The 21,367-nt window shown below is 42.6% G+C and overlaps 1 protein-coding gene across 2 annotated transcripts in view; it reads right to left on the bottom strand.

The window, feature by feature from the left end:
* Positions 1 to 4,171: 4,171 nt before the first annotated feature.
* The window catches only part of PIK3CG (phosphatidylinositol-4,5-bisphosphate 3-kinase catalytic subunit gamma), a 37,162-nt gene continuing 19,966 nt past the window's right edge, over positions 4,172 to 21,367 (bottom strand). For both annotated transcript variants that reach the window (XM_068401940.1, XM_068401941.1), the window contains exons 8-11: positions 14,231 to 14,361; positions 13,497 to 13,608; positions 11,403 to 11,560; positions 4,172 to 6,210 (exon numbers count right to left, since the gene is read on the bottom strand). In XM_068401940.1, coding sequence (XP_068258041.1) covers positions 5,929 to 6,210; positions 11,403 to 11,560; positions 13,497 to 13,608; positions 14,231 to 14,361 — 683 coding nt within the window. In that variant the 3' untranslated portion in view covers positions 4,172 to 5,928. The remainder of the gene's footprint in view (positions 6,211 to 11,402; positions 11,561 to 13,496; positions 13,609 to 14,230; positions 14,362 to 21,367) is intronic.

Raw genomic sequence — 21,367 nt, 5'->3', positions numbered from 1 at the left:
GGAGGGCTCTTGCCATATCAAGTGCTGCCGTGCACCCTCTGAAACGACAAACACCCCTTCCCAGGGGGAGGAAGGGAAGAGTTTTTTCCATCAAGTGCTCACTTGCTTATTATCAACAGGCAGGACACCAGCCTGTCACTTGCTGGGTATGAGAGACCCACTGATTCTCAAAAAGCCAGGAAAAGCCATGTCCTTCTGCCCATCTCCCTGTATCATACTAGAACCCGTCACCAATGCCTCTTCTCTCTAATGACACGATGATGTACAAACCTCACATGGTTATAACCATGTCACTTGTATCTTTGATTAATCCTTATTATCAATGGTGTAACTGCAGACAAACTGCTTTCTCTTCTCCAGCATGAATCTTATTTTCTGTAAATGTGCCACAAAGTTTAAAAAATATATTAGTACTTTTTCTGGCCAATTCTGCCTCTAAAATGCAGAGTGGGGTGAGCATGGCAGGAACCTCTTCCTGCAGACTTCTGCCCAGGACAATAGGCAATTTCAGAAGTGCTGTTTCCAACATATAATGTGTAAGTTGCAATTAGAAGATTCATGGAAGCACATCAGTGTATTTCAGATACTTCAGTGTTACTGGGACACTCAAAGGGCCCACCAGACCTTGCAGACAGTTTGGTATCCCAGATTTTAATTTTAATAATTTCTTATTTTCAAGACTACTTTATACAAACTGCATTAGAAAGTCATCAGCACAGAGTTTGTAATCGACATAATCCTTGGGACTGCTCACGTGGATTTGCTGAATGCTGCTAGCAGACAGTAGAAGATGTTTACAATGAAAAATACCCTAAAATAATAATAATTTCCATTGATATTTTTCTCAAATCAGTTGTTCATATCTGTATTTCTGTATCATTGGTAACATTTTAGAGGAAATTCTGCTAGATATGTGTGTTAAATAAGGCTAAATATTCTGCTAATGACAGATTAAATACCTCTCACAAGTGCAACCAGTGTATTCAATGAAGATCTAAATATAATCACACCATATACCTTAGCTCCCTTTCAACTTCTCTTCCTGCCCTGGAATATAATTAGGCTGCAGCCTTGGGGACACACTCATCGCTAACCAACATCTCGATGATCTTGCTGGAGCCAAAGGATGTGTCAGGTCACAACCAAGTCTGAGGCACTGTGTCTAAGAATAGGCTCAAATTTCCACTGTTAGGTGCAGTAGTAACATGAATTTAGGCTACCAAGAAACTAAAATACATCTTAAAGAAAAAGAAGCCCTTAAAATAATTTTCAAAAGGAATCTTAAGGGTAACAGGAGACAAGGATGATAATTGAGACCTACTCAGAAAATTTGGTAATTTTCTCTCTCTGCATGCTGTTAGAGTCTGTGAAAAATGTGGTTAGTGACTAATTTACATGTCCTGTTTTATAGCCCTTATAAAGCAGCTATTCTGAAGGGTTGGTGTGTTTATGTGCTGGAAGACATGAGGCCCAAACTCAGGAAATGGTGGTTCAGTTTCCTGCTCTGGCAGTGGCGGCTGTGCTGAAACTCCAGACTTTGAGGCCTTGGGTACGTAGCCACCTCTGTAGAAAGCGACGGCTGTATTCTGCACTGGGACAGGCAGGCGTGTACTCGTGCCCACCTCCTCACCTGAAAAGCAATTCCACTCCACCTTGAAGCTGGACTGCCTCAAACCACATCTCTGCGTTGTTTTCCCTTGTGTTAGGGCCTGCCAGAAAACAGTCAGGCATGGGTGGAGGTTCCCAGAGGCACACAAAAGCCAACAAATAATCAGCTGTATGAACGCATAGCTATTTATAAATAAAGTGCTGGTAAACTGCCTAATAGCTTGTTCTGTAGGTAAAAAAGGAGATTCGGCAGCTAATTTTGATGCCCCAGAAGTCAGGCTGGCAAACACCCGACGCCCAACACACAGGGGTGTTCAAAGGAATCACAGAATCACAGAATGGTTGGGGTTGGAAGGGACCTCTGGAGGTCATCTAGTCCAACCCCTGCCAAAGCAGGTTCCCCCAGAGCACTTTTTTTTTGTTTGTTTGTTTGGGTTTTTTTTGTTTTGTTTTGTTTTGTTTTTTTATCAACCAGGTTGGAAGAGACCCCAGGGATCATCGAGTCCAACCGTTGCCCTGACACCACCCTGTCAACTAGACCATGGCACTAAGTGCCATGTCCAGTCTTTTCTTAAACACATCCAGAGATGGTGACTCCACCACCTCCCTGGGCAGCCCATTCCAATGTCTAATAACCCTTTCTGAAAAGAAATTCTTCCTGATGTCCAACCTGAACCTCCCCTGGCGAAGCTTGAAGCTGTGTCCTCTTGTCCTATCGCTAGTTGCCTGGGAGAAGAGGCCAACTCCCACTTCACTATAACCTCCCTTCAGGTAGTTGTAGATGGCAATAAGGTCACCTCTGAGCCTCCTCTTCTCCAGGCTGAACAACCCCAGCTCCCTCAGCCGTTCCTCGGAGGTCAGACCCTCCAGACCCTTCACCAGCTTGGTCGCCCTCCTCTGGACTCGCTCCAACACCTCAACATCTTTCTTGAAGTGCGGGGCCCAGAACTGGACACAGTACTCAAGGTGCGGCCTCACCAGTGCCAAGTACAGAGGGACGATCACTTCCCTAGACTGGCTGGCTACACTATTCCTAATAGAGGTCAGGATGCCAGTGGCCTTCTTGGCCACCTGGGCACACTGCTGGCTCATGTTTAGCTGGCTGTCGATCAGCACTCCCAGGTCTCTTTCCGTCTGGCTGCTTTCTAACCACTCTTCCCCCAGCCTGTAGAGCTGCATGGGGTTGTTGTGGCCAAAGCGTAAGACCCAGCACTTGTTCTTGTTGAACCTCATGCCATTGGTCTCGGTCCATCTATCTAACCTGTCCAGATCCCTCTGTAGGGCCTTCCTACCCTCCAGCAGATCGACACTCCCACCCACCTTGGTGTCATCTGCAAATTTGCTGAGGGTGCACTCAATCCCTACGTCTAGATCATCTATAAAGATATTGAACAGCACCAGCCCCAGAACTGAGCCCTGGGGAACACCGCTAGTGACCGGCTGCCAGTTGGACTTTGCCCCATTCACCACCACTCTGTGGGGTCGGCCATCCAGTCAGTTTTTAACCCATTTAAGAGTCCACCCATCCAAGCCCCGGGCAGCCAGTTTGTCTAGGAGGATGCTGTGGGAGACACGTTGCACAGGGTCGTGTCCAGGCGGGTTTTGAATATCTCCAGAGAAGGAGACTCCACACCCTCCCTGGGCAGCCTGTTCCAGTGCTCTGTCACCCCCACGTAAAGAAGTTTTTCCTCATATTGAGACGGAACTTCCCATGTTTCAGTTTGTGCCCGTTGCCCCTTGTCCTGTCGCTGGGCACCACTGAGAAGAGTCTGGCCCCATCCCCTTGACACCCACCCCTAAGGTATTTGTAAGCATTGATAAGATCCCCCTTCAGTCTTCTCTTCTCCACACTAAACAGACCCAGCTCCCTCAGCCTCTCCTCCTAAGAGAGATGCTCCAGTCCTCTGAAAGATACAAGCCAGCTTAGCACTGCCCAAGGCAGCCCAACTGCAGGCTTCACGGGCAAAGAAAGCAATGAAAAAGTCTGCTAATTAGCTCAGCACAGAGGTGTTTCAGATGTCTGTAACAAACATTGTATACAATTCAACATAGCACACTGTAAACTGCTGATAAAAATCATCAGTCTAAGTTTAGTGCAAGGCTAAACTGCTTTCCTCTGGGTGCAGATCTCTTGTTGGCCTTTTTCTGTGAATGGAGGCTGCTTCAAGAGTGCCATTTCCCTTGAAGTTGTGTTTAGTATTTATTTCCCCGTGCTGGAGCTAAATTTAGCAGTAGATTTACTTACCTTTTAAAAATAGGAACTTAATAAAATCTTCAGATTTTTCTTTATAGAACAAACCAGGTATGAATACAGTGCTCGTAGAAAGTGGTAATATGCTATTTATATTTTACAATTACAATAATTGCAATTTTAATACTATGGACTATTAAAATTTAAGATATCTGACATCATACAGAGTTATTAATATGGAACTAAAACAATTCCTCTGAATGGGACTTTGAATATGATTTCTTACTGAGATTACATAGTCTTTAAGTAACAGGGTAAAAAATATTTACGTGTATTTTGGGCTAAGCTGCTTATTCATGAATGATAATCAAATGAATAGAACATGTCAATTTATTTCAGATCTATAAAATACAAGTCTAAAAATACCATTTTACAGACAATATTCACCATGTAGTTTACATTTTAGTATGGTCTTAAGCCTATCTTGCACAGAATAATAATGTAACAGAACAACAAAAATATTCTACATTTTAACTTTTTCGATTTCCTTAACTAGAGTCTACCATTATACATCAAAAATAGTTGTGCACAGTAACCAATTAAACATCTGTATTTCAAGAATAGATTGGCTGTATCTCATAACTGAGACACCAATTACAGTACATTTATTAAAAATCCTTCAAGAATACACTCAGTAGTAACAGTGGTAGCAGTAGTTAAAATCTTAACAGTTCTGTGAAATGATCAAAGCAAATGACAACAGAATTGAAAAATTCAGTTAATCATTTTTATGTAATGTAAAACCCATGTAACACTACAATGAAAGAAGAAATTACACAGGCACAAGTGCAAAAAAGCAATATTGTAAGCCTCTTCTCTCTTTGGTAAAAATCAATTAGCAGGAAATATACCATAATAATTCAAGTCAAAGACTAATTCATGCTATATATTTTTTTCCTTTCCTACCAAAGGCAGACTTGACGATTTGCAGGCATCCTACAGTAGAGAAGTTAAAATTCTACTTAACACTGCCCATTTTTTCCTCTTTTTAAGTTTAAATATTGAAATTAAAGATAAGGAATTTTTTTCTTTCATAAATAGCTTTTCAGTAGTATAGTCTCTTAAGGAATTTAAAAATAAATAGCAAAATATACACAATTTCAAAGATTACATTTCATTCCTTCTAGGTATATCCTGAAAATATATCACCAAAGAATAAATAACTTTGGGTTTCTCAAATTTTTGGTAAAAAGTCAATTACTCTTACATAAGGAGTTTTCTCTGAGGAATAAGGAAGTACCATTGCTTTTTCTACAAATTTTTTACTATACAGTTGGAATTTTACTAACTTTACAGTAAGAATATAATCTGTAATATAATATGGACGTTTCCCCATTAAAAAGTACAGTAAAAAACCTTTCAAAATTAAACCTTCAGAATTTCCGGTTCAAACCTGAGGAACTTACAGGTAACTATGAAGGTCTCCTGGCAGAACATTCACGCTCAGGTGTCAATGTCAGCAGGCTACAATAATAGAAAGGTCATTTCCTCTAGTGGTAGAGCCAAAGCTGTTCTCTACTGAGAACATATGAAAAAAACAAAATGGACAAAGCGTTAAGGAAGGGACGAAAGAGAAGGATGGGGGTGAAGAACACTTGAGCACAAGCCATCCCGAGAAAGAAGTGAACTGCCTACAGGGATTTCAATATAACCACAGATTTTAAACAGATTCTTCTGCTTTTGAAGGGCTTGACCCTCATGAACAATTAAGGTAATGTCATAGGGGATTTCTATTTGAATTTGCAGGTTATCATCTTACTCAAGTTCCTTCTCCATATTTATCTGAAATTATTACTAAACAAGAAAAACGCAGGCCACATCAGCAAAGCAACTAGTTAAAAGAATCCAGCATCTTGAAGTGTCATTAGACATTTAAAAAAAAAAAAACAAACTTAACTGCAGGAAGATCTTCTGGAGGGGCAGAGCAAAAGTCCTTGCCTTTTTAGAAGATCCATTTAAGCTGCCAGCAAAGTAAAGGCAATTTTGACTGCTCATTTATTCGGAATTCATAAATAACATGTAGATTCACTAACCTCCTATTCACACCCACAGTTAATTTACATAAAATATTAAGCAGAATGCTTTTCTACTCCTTGTTTGATTCCAAGCACAAGATGTAAAAACCAGTTAAATTGCACAGTCCAGCCCTTATCTCGGCAAACCTCTATCTGATCGAGAAAATGCTTTTTGGCATCTTCTTCGCTTTTCCCTACTGTCAGTGCATCCCGGATATATTCAATATCCTCTTTGCTGGTTAATTGGGGCATTCCAGTCATTAGCATCATGGAGAACAGGATGATCAGCAGGTTTGTGTGATGTCGAAGAGCTAAATAAGCCTTCACACATACATCCTACAAGAGAGAAGAATTTTTTGTTAATTGATGAGGTGAACTGAAAGAGATTGTTTCGGAATTTCACCGGACGCTCATTAACCAACGCTATTCAATCACTCAAGTATGACAGAGAGAGGAGAGCCAACAGAGCTGTTCACCTGAGCAGAAACGTGAAGCGAACTTTTGCATCTGTCGCTCAGTTTTACTTCATGCATCACCACACCTTGGGGCAACAAGTACTGTTTTGGTGTACAAACTAAAGGTTCTTTTGAATAATATCACATTAATTACTGAAGCATAAAACCTTAGCTTCACCAAAATTTCAAATCAATTTCCCTGTCGTGTAATCTCTTTCTGTGGCTGTTAAAAGAGACAGCAATAATTCACTGTCTCCCTTTCCAATTGGTATGTTCCCATTTAAAGACCACGGCTGGGAAGTGATACTGAATAAAGCAGCACCTCCAGGGGACTGCTCTTCATTTTATAGATATGTCTATTAACTTTGCAGAGGTGACAGCTTCTTTAATGGAGAAGCTTTTTCAGGCTTGGTGTTCTGAGAAATTTTTCCAGCTGACAGCTCTAGTTTTCAGGCACACTGCCTTGCTGTAGGACTTCTACGTTTATGTACTGTCATACTGGATTCCATAGATTTTTTCTTTATAGCTTTTTCACTTCCATATGTAAGTGATCTGTGCTTAACAACACAACATTTAGAAGAATGACATTTCTGCACCATGGAAAAACACGCAATGCTTTTTCAAAGAATATTTAATGCTAAGTGATTAATACATAAACTAAAATAGTTATTTCTTATATAAATTTGTTACTCTCTTACTTTTAGAAATAACATCTTAAGGAAGACAATGCAATGAAGAAATCAATCATATATTAGAAAGTTAAATTGGGCCTGCAATGTGGTAATGTAAAAAGATGAAAAATATTTCCAAGAAGGCTGTTGCTATTAAAACCAAAGCTGAAGCAATGCTATTTTTTTCCCAATTAAATATTCAATTTAACCTTTCCACAAATGTATATGAATTTATTAAAGAATTCTTAAGAAATCCAAATATTTTCATGTAAAGTTCCATCAAATCTCATCAGTCCTCTAGAACACCGTTTATTTTTGACAAGGTGTATGTTTTTTTTCCTCCTTAGAAACAGTAAGAAGTGCACAAATAATCTTAACATCTATCACTGTTCACATCAGCAACACCAGGACAACCAGACAGACAGGTTAGGAAGATACTAAGGAAGGAAGACGATATGTTGAAGATCTGTCTGTAGGGTTTCTTTTTTCCTGTTGCCTGGGCCCTTAACTCTTTCACTCTGTTTCCAAATAAATTCTGTCTTGAAATAAGATCATACTTATGAACTCTAATGTTAGTTTAGCTCTAGCAAAGCAGAAAATAAATTGCAATGGTCAAAGCACACTTTACAACAAAAAACATCATCATCTTATCACAGGGATTAGTTTCTCTCCATGATGCCAGGGGAACAAATAAAAAAATTAAAAAAAAGAAATTCTACTTATGTATTACCAACTTCAAACAGGGAAATCTTGTCACAAGAGTTAGTGTGTGTTTTGTTCCTCTTGAAAGAGATGAAAGCTCTTTATAGTTATATCAAAGAAGATTTTACATTTCTCTATGGATGATGCATCTCCCTACTGCGGGTGTCTGAGACAGAAAAACAATTACGCAGTCAAGAACCCGGCACCACTGCATCTCAAAGGCAGTCCTTCCAGGAATTCAAAAGATTTAAAAGATCTGCGTCTGCCTGTTACAGTTATTTATTCAGACAGGAACTGAATGGAGTTTTGAATTAACATCTTCCAAGAAAACTAGTTTTTACACTTCTGAGAGAGGCAGAGAGAACCAAAAATAACACATACGTATGTGTCAAGGATACGTAGATGTTTATCATGGGATTAAGAAGAAAGCTGCTAACTCATCTAAAGCCACAGGCAAAATGAGAGAGGAGCTGAGGAGAAACCAAAATCCTGTTGTCCAACAGACAATAAAGAATAATTATTTTGAGAGCACAAAACTGTCCCAAGTATTAGTATCCTAAAAGTCACGCATTTTTATAATATCAATTGTCCATGTTCTGTTATATAGGCCATCCCTTCTCTGTACAGTATACTACGAGTATTTTTCAATGATGAATTGTACACCCTTTGCTTTCTGTCACCTTTATTTGACAATCAAATACATGAGATTTTGTAAACAGATGGTACAGAAGAATTTGATTAGTACTGAAAATACAGATCTCTGTATTATCAAGTCAGCAGGGTAATGAAAAAATAATGAGTTAAATAAATTAAATATAATGAATAAAAATGCATTCAAAATTTAATGCAAAAACTAGCAAAGACAATTTTAGGCAAACTAGTAATAGGTAGGTGGACAAAGCTCAAAAGACTATGAAGATCTTAGATGAGGCGCTCTCAAGGGTTTCTACAAGTAAGAAGTGAAAAAGTTGCATGTACATAGGAGTAAGAGAGTTGCATGGACTTCAGCCAAAGGCTGGAAAGGAAATGCCACCACATATGACACTTACAGCAAGAGAAATCTGGACAGTACTAAGGCAGCTGAAAAATTCATAGATGGATCAGAAAAATACTTGTCATCTCAGATTAAGTCATGCTTAAATACATTTTTGTGATTAGGACAAAAAAACATCAAATACTGCTTCCTACTAGGCATTTCTGTGATGTCATTAATAATCTCTAGCCTCTAATTTTCATCAAACCATCATAAGGAACACAAACAAAAAGAGAATTTAGATTAAGAGTTAATAGGAATGAGGTTTATTACTAGTTCCAGAAAAGTTTCCAGGGCACTGACAGCTTTAAAAGTTCACTAACAATGAACTATACTCTGTTGCAGTGAACTTTAGTCAAAATTATTTGTCTAATTAACCTCCTCTGACACCTGTAATATGAGCTATGGCTAACACGTCTGTATGGACTGTATCCAATAGGTGACAGAGAATTAAAATTTTTAAAAAGTAGATATTTTAAAGTATTAAAAATGCCAAAGCCTGTAAAAAAAAAGATTCCTCTAAAGTACAACCTATTTTAATGTAGTTGAAGTACAAATTAATGAGAGATGCTCTTAAAAATTAATGAAGGACAAATGCTGAGACTTTTCCATTAATACATGAATGAGTCAGCAGGCGCACTGAATGAATCCCTCAATATTAGGAAACATGATGAAACCAGCCAGTCGAAAAGTGAAGCTACAATTTTGTTTATTTTTGTACTCTGACCATATAATTAAAACATATATTTTTTACAGCAAACTATGTGATGCAGATCTCGCTCTGTGTTACTATTTTGCTTGTATGGAAGTATTTTAACTTGCTTTTTATTGGTCTTTGAGACAGAAAAGCCTTTTAATGTACTACCGGAATAGCAGTTTATAAACAGTACCTAATGCAGCAGAACTGTACATGAGCTTACATTTTTTTAGTCAATATTATTGTTGTCTGTGCCTAAATCATCCCACTTAAAATGACCAGGTCATATATCACGGTGACAGTTCACAAAGGCAAAGCGCATTAATCACTTTTCATCAGGTTAACGACACTAGCGGAAATGACACTGGCACTATCCTGGCAGTCCTAAACTGTCTGCATCAGTGGGCTGGTAGCAGTATTTAGAAATTCGTACTGGAATAACAAAATGTGTATTCAGTCAGACCCAGGGATGTATTATGAAGGCACGGCTTACTGAAGAGAAGCTAAGACCAAAATTGCCTCCTATTGCTTTTGGTATTTGGGCTGCTGAAGTAAAGGTCAGACATTCTCTAAAAAGCTGGATGATCCATATACACAAACACAACATTACCTCACTGCAGACACTAACGGGCTGCTAGTCTTCCAATTCTCCATTAGCACATTTTCAACTATTTTCTGCTTCCAGAACAGAGGTCTTCTCTGAAATGAGTTACCCTAGAGTGGTGTTTCAGCCCCAAACTTGCACAGGGCTCACAGCTGTGGCAACAGCATCTTTCCTGCACGCAGCACAGCTCACGGGCTTCTCTGAGAGCATGGGCTCAGCATTCCCCTCCCATAGCAAAACCCATCCTGCTCTTAAATCTTTTGAGCTGCAAGCCCCCTTCAAAACACCTGCACTGTGATAAAGCTACTCCTTGTGCAAAACAAGGACTCAAAAATAGCACCTGGTTCTTTAGTTATTTTCAGAAGTCTGGGCTCAAGGATGACAATTGCCTCGTTATTTGCTGTACAATCATGTATACATTCGAAGGGACATATTCACTATGCAAAAATAAGAACCTTAATTAGGTACTCAGGTTAGAAAAGCAGACTCCTTACGAGGACAGAGAGACTGGTTCACCCACAGGGAACCCAGAACATCTAAGTTAGGTTTTTGCTTTGACTCACATTCTGGAGCAGACTTTTTATTTTGGTATTATAGGAACCTGCTTTCTAAATCAGGCACTTATTTAAAGTCCCTAAAGATAAGCACAGGAGTAACACCCCAGACATCCATTTACTTCTGCTCAGCAAGGCTCTCAGCCATTTCATTAAACATACTAAACAGCATTTTGCTTTGCTCCCTCCTCACCCAGGTCCTACATAAGCTTGAAAAATCGCAACTCTTTCAGAGGGGCTCAATTTCAAATAGAAGCTGCAATAGAATAGATTTTTAACACCATTCTCTTCTGTCAGAGGATTAACTCCATCCATTTCACAAAACCAGAATCTGCCATACCTTAGGGTCACTGCATATTTCTGTTCAGATGCAGTAGCCCGAGCCCCAGAACATGAGGGCAGAATCAGGAGAGAAAAACACTGGCAAAGCCAGCTGAGGGATGCCTGCTCGTACTACACAGAAGGCTCTGCTTAGTGCTATGAGTCTCCTCTAATTGTGCAAATACTGAAGCTCTCTACAAAGTATTTTCAGTCAAGACAAGAAACAAAGAAAGGACTGCCTATCTGGTCTGCTGATAACTAAAGCTTTTCAATGTGGCTTTGTGGATGTTTGAATGCTAGCTCCCATAATCCTACAGATAATTTTTGATTTTAGTTGGACCTAAAATATCCCAGAATTGTATTATGATTCAGTAAATTTTATTAACATAATACCCGGGAGCCTAGACCTTTGAAAACTAAGGCACCAATGTTCATTTCAGAGGGTAAAAAACATTGCTTAATTACTTTGCAGCTACATATTCACTCTTTACCTGAAATTTATGGAAATGGAGACTTGTCTTCTTTCCAGAAGTCCCCATGACAAACAGAAAATCTGGAGTCAGCACAAAAGGAACTCTTTCCTTATTGATTCCAAGGAAGCTTTTATAATTCCCAAGAATATGGCCAAAATCAATATGGAAAAGGTTACCTTCATAAAGGGAAGAAGAAGTCAGAGTTAGGCTCAAATACAATAAACTGCCAAGAACACTTACTTGTATTCACAATAATTCCAAAACCTTTTTTTTTGGGGTATATATGATCACTCTTTAGTTCAGCAGAAAAGCCTATTTTCTCTCTCTTTTTAAAAATATATAATTCTGTCCTCTTGGCAAAGTTACTTTTTATTTATCTTTGGCAGTTGTTAAAAACCTGGAAGAACTGCTGTATTTTCTAAACATACAATCACAGCTTTTCAAAAATCAACCAAGGAAAGCTTGTGCCTCAGATCCATATCAATCAGCTCCCAGCACATCGCTACATGGAAAAGGCTTGTGTATTATGTTTCAAATATGCATGGGATTCTGGCGCTATCCAGCTCCTTGGCTAATGTCATTCCCTAGAACATGCTTCTTCCTCACAGACCTGCATTACCAATTTCTAAAACACTCTGTACTGTGCAGAATAAATTTGCATCGTCACCCTTTGGATAACTTTGAGATGGTAGTACGGTATCAGTTCCCAGGAAAGTGATGAAAAACTCCCCTTTTAAGGATCACCACACCTCCAGGACTGGAGTGTGCTGCTGCTACTTTATTGCTTTCACTGGCAGACAAGATGTAAGGATAAAAGAATATGGTTACTTAAAAACATAGATTTGTAATAGTGGTACATGTCAAAAAAAAGATAAAACATCAAATGATGTAAGATGATACCTAACACTGATCTGTAGGTGAAACATCCTTAGATGTTCCAGCATTTCAGCCAGTTTCCGAGTCCTCCCAACCTACCAAATCTGACACTCTCTGCAGACCTCTAGACCGACATCCTTCTGGCTTCTGTTGCTCAAGACAGCTCCCGTTAAAGACTCTAAGGCAAACCTGCTTCTGACCACGACAGAATAACCTTTCTTCCTCTGTCTCCCTTTCTACTGACCTGTCCCTCATTTTCTGCCAATGGGCACTAACATTGCATTATATTATCCATAATGTTGAAATTAAAGCATTTCTTTGTCTTCTTTTCCTCAAGGACTTCTTGTGAACTTTTTTACTGTAGTCTTCAATTAGCTCATTTCTGCCTTCAGGGTACTTCTCCCTAGCCTTCAACTGGTAAAACTTTAACTATAATATGATTAATATTAAATATACAGCCTTCTTACTAAGCCCAAAAGTATTTTCTGTCTCTTAGCATTACGTAAAGACTAATTATGAAGCAAGAGGACCATGAAACTGAAAGTTAATTCCTCAGACCAAATAAAACTCCTCTGTACGTACTGCTCATTCTGGGGTCCTTTCTGGGGCTTCCATAGGTAAGTGAGATTAGGGATGAACTAACGTGCAGCTACAGAAATAATTCCCAAAGTTTGTAACACAAAAAAAATTCCGGTTCTTTCAGGAGCATTGCAACAATCCCACAGACTTCAGTAGCAAAACCAATACACTCCACGTACACTTATTTTCTAGGATTTTCTACAAAGGTAATAAAGCAATTATGTTCCTTGGAAGTGAAAATAGTCCAGTAATATCTGAATTCTGACACAGATACGGTTCCACTGAACACTGTCAGAACCACATCCACACTTCACACAGGTGAACAGCTGTCCACTTTTTAAAGCTTTTTGGCTTTCAGATCTTAGATCTAAGACACTAAAACAAATTAGTTTTACATTCCTCATGACTTAGTTTGTAACAAACTTGTCCTTGGAAAAGAATGGTGTTATTAAACATCTAGAGCCTGTATGAAGGCCAAAAGGGGTGACAATACATTTCAATGTCACAGGAGGACCTGAATTTGTAAGCAATGCTGACAGAACTGGATTTTGTCTCTTCTTTAATTGTTAAATGCATTATTTATTAAAATGAAAGATAAATCTAGTGAAGTATAGATAGTCCCCACTTCTTCTATGAAATTCTCAAAAAATAACTCACCTGTTTCTGTAATCATAATGTTGTCATTGTGCCTGTCTCCTATTCCAAGTACAAAGGTTGCCACACAGTATCCAGCACAAGAATAAACAAATCTTTCCACAGCTGCCTGAAACTAAAAATAAATCTTAGAGATGTTAAATGCTTCAATGCTAGAAACTAAATTCTGTCATTCTCAAAGTCATATGCCTTTCTGTTGACATGTATCTATCAACAGCTAGACACACTGTCTTATAAAATACACCACTGCACAGCAGAGATTAAGATCACAGCCCTGCACTGCACTTGCTGTACTGTGCGAGGAGGCTCTACCCCTTAGCTCAAATAAAATAAGCGCATAGCTGTCCACGCTTTCTGAGAAAAAAAGCTGGCAGAAAGCTCTAGTAGGTCAGTGGACCTGCCTAACCAAAGCAGTTGTGAGTACCCAAACCCGTATTTAAATCCTCCAAAAGCACGTTGCCTCTCAGTGTTCTTAGATGTCCTTTCAATCTGCTCCTCATGTATCACTTCTAAATACCACTGACAACAGAATCATTTCTAAAGCATTTTGTTTCTCAGGAGCTCGGCTGCCAGCTGGATGCTAAAGGCTCTTTCACAGACACCCGTGGCTGAGTACAGGGAAAATGAATGGATTTTTCAAACTCACGTAAGTAACACAAACACAACTGTATGGGCTCTGTGCTCCTAAATTAATAGAGTGCATTTGAAAATTCTACTTAAAAATTCAAAGAACTCACCTTCTCTTCAATCATGCATCTTTCCTTGAGCCACTGGTTTAGTATTTCGTCCTTAAATGCACCAGTGTTGCCAACTGTACTCTGCTGGATTTTGGCAATTGTTGTAGCATCTTTCACAATTTCAATCATTCCTAGAGAAAACAAGGAAGAATTTAGAAGAAGCTATTACATTTATATCAAAGCATATTAAAAGTATACAAAATTAAATTTAAAACTGTGTTTTTTAAATCAACTGCAGAACTTCATAGGTTGTGAGCAGAAATTTATTTTATAAGCCACAGCGGTTCTTGTTCATTCCCAGCTGAAACCAGCCAGAGCTCATAACTGGCACCCTAAACACCTCCATGAGAATGTAAAACCTTTTAAAATGGAAAGAATCATGTGATGAGTGGGGACTCTCTTCGTAAGGCTTTTCCCAAGGAGAGGAACTACCTCCTGTCCCGATCCCCTGCAGAAGCCCAGGTACCATTCACATTCCCACCAGCTTCTCTCCAACTTCACAAATTTGAGGAGCTGAAGAGAAGCTGCAGCACTGCAGCAGCCTGAGGACACAAGTGTAGCCAGAGCTGCGGGAGAGGAACAGAGCTGGCCCTCCTGCAGTAAATCAAATTTAAGCTTAAGCATGTATATGCACAGAAAGGTTCAGAAATACCAGTACGCAGTGAGGTATAGTGGGATTGCTGGTGGAAAGCTCTGGCTGTTGGGGCCCAGAGATCGGTCCTCAAACTGAATAGATCCTCGCAAAGGCAAATCAGCACATCACAGCAATACGGTACAGAAACATGGACTTGTACTGTTCATACTAACATGGCATGTGATGAAGGGGAAACTAGAGAGAAAAGCAGAAACAGAGGCTGCAACACAACTCTGCGCTGTAGCCAAGACTAGTAAATGCAGCCTGCCCTTGTACTGGGCATGCCTGTATGGGGGAAGGTCAGATTTTAATTGAACTTATTTGGTAACTGGAAATATTATATTTTCTTCCTCTGGTTCAAGTGTAACAGTGTCTTCTAGGTAAAAGACTGGCTTCAGCTCCAGCTTAAAGATAAGCAAGCAAACAAAAATACCCCTTTCTCCCCAAAGTGATTCAAAGCAGTTTCTGATTCGGTTTCAGTTTGACTCTCTCTCTGAAACGTATGAATTTCTATCTATTCACAGTCCTACCCTTTTGCAATTACTGAATTATGTGCAAGTCTTTCAGTAACAGAGTAACAATGCAATAATCTCTTCCTGCCCCTGCCTTCCATGCATGGCTGAATTCATGGCTGAATAGTATATCTTCTGTCTTGACAGTGGCTTGGATTTTTTTGTAATAAAACTATTGTGGAAATATGAACTCCAAAACCCATCGCCAACATCACCAGATTAAAAAGCTCTGCATTTTGGTCTGTGCTTGTCAAGCTGTTTTCCTCCTGGGAGTGAGCTCCAGATCCCATTCCAGCTGTTGAAAAGGCTACCCCTGCTTGGGCTCACCAATCTCCCTCTACTGGCCAACAGCTCCTTGATTCCAGGAGAGCAGAGCTGTCGCAGGAGGCATCTGCTGCTTCCCCTTGCATTTAAAACTTCTCCCAGCATAGCTATGTTGACTAGCAGCATGAAAAGCCCCCAGATTTTAAAGCAGCTGCTAATGAAAACCCTTTACTGATTATTCTCAACTGCACTGCCTAGAGTAGTGTAAAACCTACATAATGTTGTGCAGCTTATTCTGCCCAAGTAAATACTTCAAAGGTATTGTGGTAACAAAAGTTATCTGCTGGAATAGTATAGCTCTTCTGGCAAATCGTTCTAAATACAGACATGCCTCTCAGTGGGTATGGTTAGTCCTAGAGAAGGTTTCAGTAACTCAGGATCTCAGCTGGGCTATATTCAGTTGGGAGGCAGTGCAGCAGTAAATGCACTATGCTATGTGTTTCTGGGGATCTGAGGTACTAAAGCAGGTGACTCATATTAAGTGCCAGCTTGAACTTTTTAAATTTGGCAGAGATGCAGCATAATAAGTAGTGATAATTGCCTCACGGAGCTGGGAACATATGGCCATGTCAACGGGAGAGAGAATAGGGTACGATCTTTTACCAGTGGTACACAAAAGAGAAAGTTCCTCCTACAGAGCTGTATTTGGCAGCAGCAGTGGAGAGGACGGATGTTTCCAAAATAGCAAACTGCACTGAATGCAGATGTCTTCAACAGACTGAGAAAGCTCTACACAGAAGGGGATGCCAGCCCCAGGTGTAAGACACCTGGCTGCTTCCCTGTGCTCCATGCAGGACAGGGTACCGTCCGTGTGTCAATACACAGACACTGCCCCAAGTTCCATGGAAATATTCCATGGACTGAGCCAGTCGGCAACAGCGGCAGCGGCGGCAGCGACTGAGGTCAGTGCGGGGCGAGGCGGGATCGGGCTGTACCGGGCGGTTTTCATACTTTGGGCCCCCCGAGCAGCAGCCCCGAGCTGCTTTCCCCTGGACCCGGAAGTTCCCGGCAACGAATCAGGAGAGGGGGGGGCGTAACACCACCCCCTGTCGATCGGGTGATAAAGAGCCTCTGGGAGGACAGGGACTAGTCCCTGCCCAGAGGGGAGAAGGGGAGTCATCAGTGACTGGGTGTGTCCCAGGGCGGGGGAGGCCACAGCCGTTTGCAGCTCGTTGGGGAGGGCGCTGACTCCCTCCCAGTGCACAAGGCCAGGAAGGTGCCAAGGAGCTGCGAACCAGCCAAGCTGTGAAGGCGTCAAGGAGCTGTGAACCAGGGGTGTCACCAACAGGTATTTCCCAACTCAGTGAAAGAACAATGGTCTCCACCCGGCGGAAGAAGATCAAAATGGATGTGGGAACCCAGACAGAGCTCCCACGGAAGGAGGCGATGGTGCAGGTCGCAGGCTGCAGGGAATGCTACACCGTCTCTGTGGTGTCAGGGGGCTGTGTGCGCTGTGAGCAGGTAGATGATCTGCTCAGCCGAGTGGTACAGCTGCAAAGCCAGGTTGAAAGGCTTCAAGCCGAAGTAGAAAGGCTTAGGAGCATTCGGGAGGCTGAAATGGAGATAGACTGGTGGAGCCAGGCTCTGCCCTCCCTGCAACAAAAATGGGAGCACCTGCCGGAGAGCTCCCAGGATCGAGGGACCCCTGTACTCTGCCCCTCTCAGGTGGAAAACAATAACCTAGAGGAGAGGAGTGAGTGGAGGCAAGTCTATGGCCGTGGCAAAAGGCGAGTGCCCTCCTTGCCTACCTTGCCTCCACAGGTGCCTCTGAGCAATAGATATGAAGCCCTAGTGGAATACAGCTGGTCCAATGGGGATGTGGTGGAGAGGCAACCTATATCAGAGGTCCCACCACAGTCAGAAAAACCTGACAGGCGTATAGCTACCTCCTCCACAAGGAAGAAGAGAAGAGTTTTAGTGGTTGGAGACTCCTTCCTAAAGGGATCTGAGGGCCCAATATGCAGAGCTGACCCCCATCACAGGGAGGTCTGCAGTCTGCCTGGAGCCCGAATCAGGGATATCACCACGAAACTCCCCAACCTGGTGAAGGCCACAGGTTACTACCCCCTGCTGATCTTCCAGACAGGTGGGGAAGAAGCTGCATCCCGTAGTCTGAGGGGGATGAAGAAAGACTACAAGGCCCTAGGACGGTTGGTGAAAGAGTCTGGGGCACAAGTTGTTTTCTCCTCCCTCCTTCCACTTTCAGGTGATGACGTGGGATGGAATAGTAGGATTCTCTCTATTAATGCCTGGCTACGAGACTGGTGCTACAGGCAGGGCTTTGGGTCCTTTGATAATGGCTGGTTTTATAAGACACCAGGCGTGACGGTAATACATGGGAAAGGTTTATGTCGTAGGGGCAAAAGGGTTCTGGGACAGGAATTAGCAGGGCTCATTCGGAGAGCTTTAAACTAGATTCGAAGGGGGATGGGGTAGTAGCTGGGCTTGCACCACTGGGGCAACACTCTAGTGTTGAGGTAGACCAGGAGGCCTCCCATCCCCCTGGGGTGAAATCGGTGTGCTCAGCTCACTCCCTGAAATGCCCGTACACCAATGCGTGCAGCATGGGGAATAAACAGGAGGAGTTGGAAATCCGTGTTCGGTCGGGGGGCTATGATCTAGTGGCAATTACAGAGACTTGGTGGGACACCTCGCATTACTGGAATGTGGCCATGGATGGCTATGTCCTGTTCAGGAAAGACAGGCCAGTAAGGAGAGGTGGTGGAGTTGCTCTTTATGTGAGTGAGCAGCTAGAATGTATTGAGTTCTGTCCAGGGGCGGATCAGGAGCGAGTTGAGAGTTTGTGGGTGCGAATTAAGGGGCAGGCTGGCAGGGGTGATACTGTTGTGGGTGTCTATTACAGGCCACTGGATCAGGATGAGGAGGGTGATGAGGCCTTCTACAGGCAGCTGAGAGCAGTCTCTCAATTACAGGGTCTGGTTGTCATGGGGGATTTCAACTACCCTGATATTTGCTGGGAGGCCTACTCAGCCAGCCATCCTCAGTCCAGGAGGTTCCTCCAGTGCGTTGATGATAACTTTCTGATGCAAATGGTGGATGAGCCAACTAGGAGAGGAGCGCTGCTGGATCTTATCCTTACTAACAAGGAGGGTCTGGTTGAAGAGGTGAAGGTTGAGGGCAGCCTTGGTTGTAGTGACCATGAGATGGTAGAGTTCAGGATCTCATGTGGCAGGAACAGAATAGCTAGCAGAATTACAACCCTGGACTTCAGGAGGGCCAACTTTGGCCTTTTCAAGCAATTGCTAGGGGAAATCCCATGGGACAGGGTACTAGAAGGTAAGGGGGCTCAAGATAGTTGGTTAGCATTCAAGGACTGCTTCTTCCGAGCTCAAGATCAGAGCATCCCAGCAGGTAGGAAGTCAAGGAAGGGTACCAGGAGACCTGCATGGTTAAACAGGGAACTGCTGGGCAAACTCAAGTGGAAGAAGAGGGTGTACAGATCGTGGAAGGAGGGGCTGGCCACTTGGGAGGAATATAAGTCTGTTGTCAGAGGATGTAGGGAGGCAACTAGGAAAGCTAAGGCCTCCTTGGAATTAAACCTTGCAAGAGAGGTCAAGGACAACAGAAAGGGCTTCTTCAAATACATTGCAGGTAAAACCAACACTAGAGGCAATGTAGGCCCACTGATGAATGAGGTGGGGGCCCTGGAGACAGAGGATAAAAAGAAGGCAGAGTTCCTGAATGCCTTCTTTGCCTCTGTCTATGCTGCTGGAGGCTGTCCTGAGGAGCCCTGGACCCCTGAGGCCTCAGAAGAAGTCAGGATAGAGGAGGAATCTGTCTTGGTTGATGAGGGCTGGGTCAGGGACCAATTAAGCAACCTGGATGTCCATAAATCCATGAGCCCTGATGGGATGCACCCGCGGGTGCTGAGGGAGCTGGCGGAAGTCATTGCTAGGCCACTCTCCATCATCTTTACTAAGTCATGGGCAACGGGAGAGGTGCCTGAGGACTGGAGGAAAGCGAATGTCACTCCAGTCTTCAAAAAGGGCAAGAAGGAGGACCCGGGTAACTATAGACCGGTCAGCCTCACCTCCATCCCCGGAAAGGTGATGGAGCAACTTGTTCTTGGTGCTGTCTCTAGGCACATCAAGGATAGGGGGATCATTAGGGGCAGTCAACATGGCTTCACCAAGGGGAAGTCATGCTCAACCAACTTGATAGCCTTTTATGAGGACGTAACCCGGTGGATAGATGATGGTAAAGCTGTGGATGTGGTCTATCTCGATTTCAGTAAAGCGTTTGACACGGTCTCCCACAGCATCCTCGCAGCTAAACTGAGGAAGTGTGGTCTGGATGATCGGGTAGTGAGGTGGATTGTGAACTGGCTGAAGGAAAGAAGCCAGAGAGTGGTGGTCAATGGGACAGAGTCCAGTTGGAGGCCTGTGTCTAGCGGAGTCCCTCAAGGGTCGGTACTGGGACCAGTACTATTCAATATATTCATTAATGACTTGGATGAGGGAATAGAGTGCACTGTCAAGAAGTTTGCTGATGACACAAAACTGGGAGGAGTGGCTGACACAACGGAAGGCTGCGCAGCCATTCAGAGAGACCTGGACAGGCTGGAGAGTTGGGCGGGGAGAAACTTAATGAAATATAACAAGGGCAAGTGTAGAGTCCTGCATCTGGGCAAGAACAACCCCATGTACCAGTACAAGTTGGGGACAGACCTGTTGGAGAGCAGTGTAGGGGAAAGGGACCTGGGGGTCCTAGTGGACAACAGGATGACCATGAGCCAGCAGTGTGCCCTTGTGGCCAAGAAGGCCAATGGCATCCTGGGGTGTATTAGAAGGGGTGAGGTTAGTAGGTCAAGAGAGGTTCTCCTCCCCCTCTACTCTGCCCTGGTGAGGCCACATCTGGAATATTGTGTCCAGTTCTGGGCCCCTCAGTTCAAGAAGGACAGGGAACTGCTAGAGAGAGTCCAGCGCAGAGCCACGAAGATGATTGAGGGGGTGGAACATCTCCCTTCTGAGGAGAGGCTGAGGGAGCTGGGTCTCTTTAGCTTAGAGAAGAGGAGACTGAGGGGTGACCTCATTAATGTTTATAAATATGTAAAGGGCAAGTGTCATGAGGATGGAGCCAGGCTCTTCTCAGTGACATCCCTTGACAGGACAAGGGGCAATGGGTGCAAGCTGGAACACAGGAGGTTCCGCATAAATATGAGGAAAAACTTCTTTACGGTGAGGGTAACCAAACACTGGAACAGGCTGCCCAGAGAGGTTGTGGAGTCTCCTTCTCTGGAGACATTCAAAACCCGCCTGGACGCGTTCCTGTGTGATATGGTCTAGGTAATCCTGCTCCGGCAGGGGGATTGGACTAGATGATAGTTCGAGGTCCCTTCCAATCCCTAACGTTCTGTGATTCTGTGATTAAAAGGGAGGGAAGAAGCAGCTTGGAAGAAGAGACCAAATGTTGTGAAAGAACATTTGCATGCCACTACTCTTTGGTTTTGTTCCAAACAAGTGTAAGCTCTACATCCAAGTGTCCCACATTGGGTATTACTAATTTAGGCTGCAGGTACTCTCAGCAAACTGAACAGGAGTCTTTATGTGATTAACCATGCCCCTGGTGTGGTGCTGAAAGGATGATAAATTCTTACATCTTCCCCGTGAGTACAGGAAAATAAACAATTATTTCCTTGAGATAAAA

Source organism: Nyctibius grandis, chromosome 5 (genome assembly GCF_013368605.1).
Source record: "Nyctibius grandis isolate bNycGra1 chromosome 5, bNycGra1.pri, whole genome shotgun sequence".
NCBI classification, from domain to species: domain Eukaryota; kingdom Metazoa; phylum Chordata; class Aves; order Nyctibiiformes; family Nyctibiidae; genus Nyctibius; species Nyctibius grandis.
This window is presented reverse-complemented; position numbering and strand designations above follow the sequence as displayed.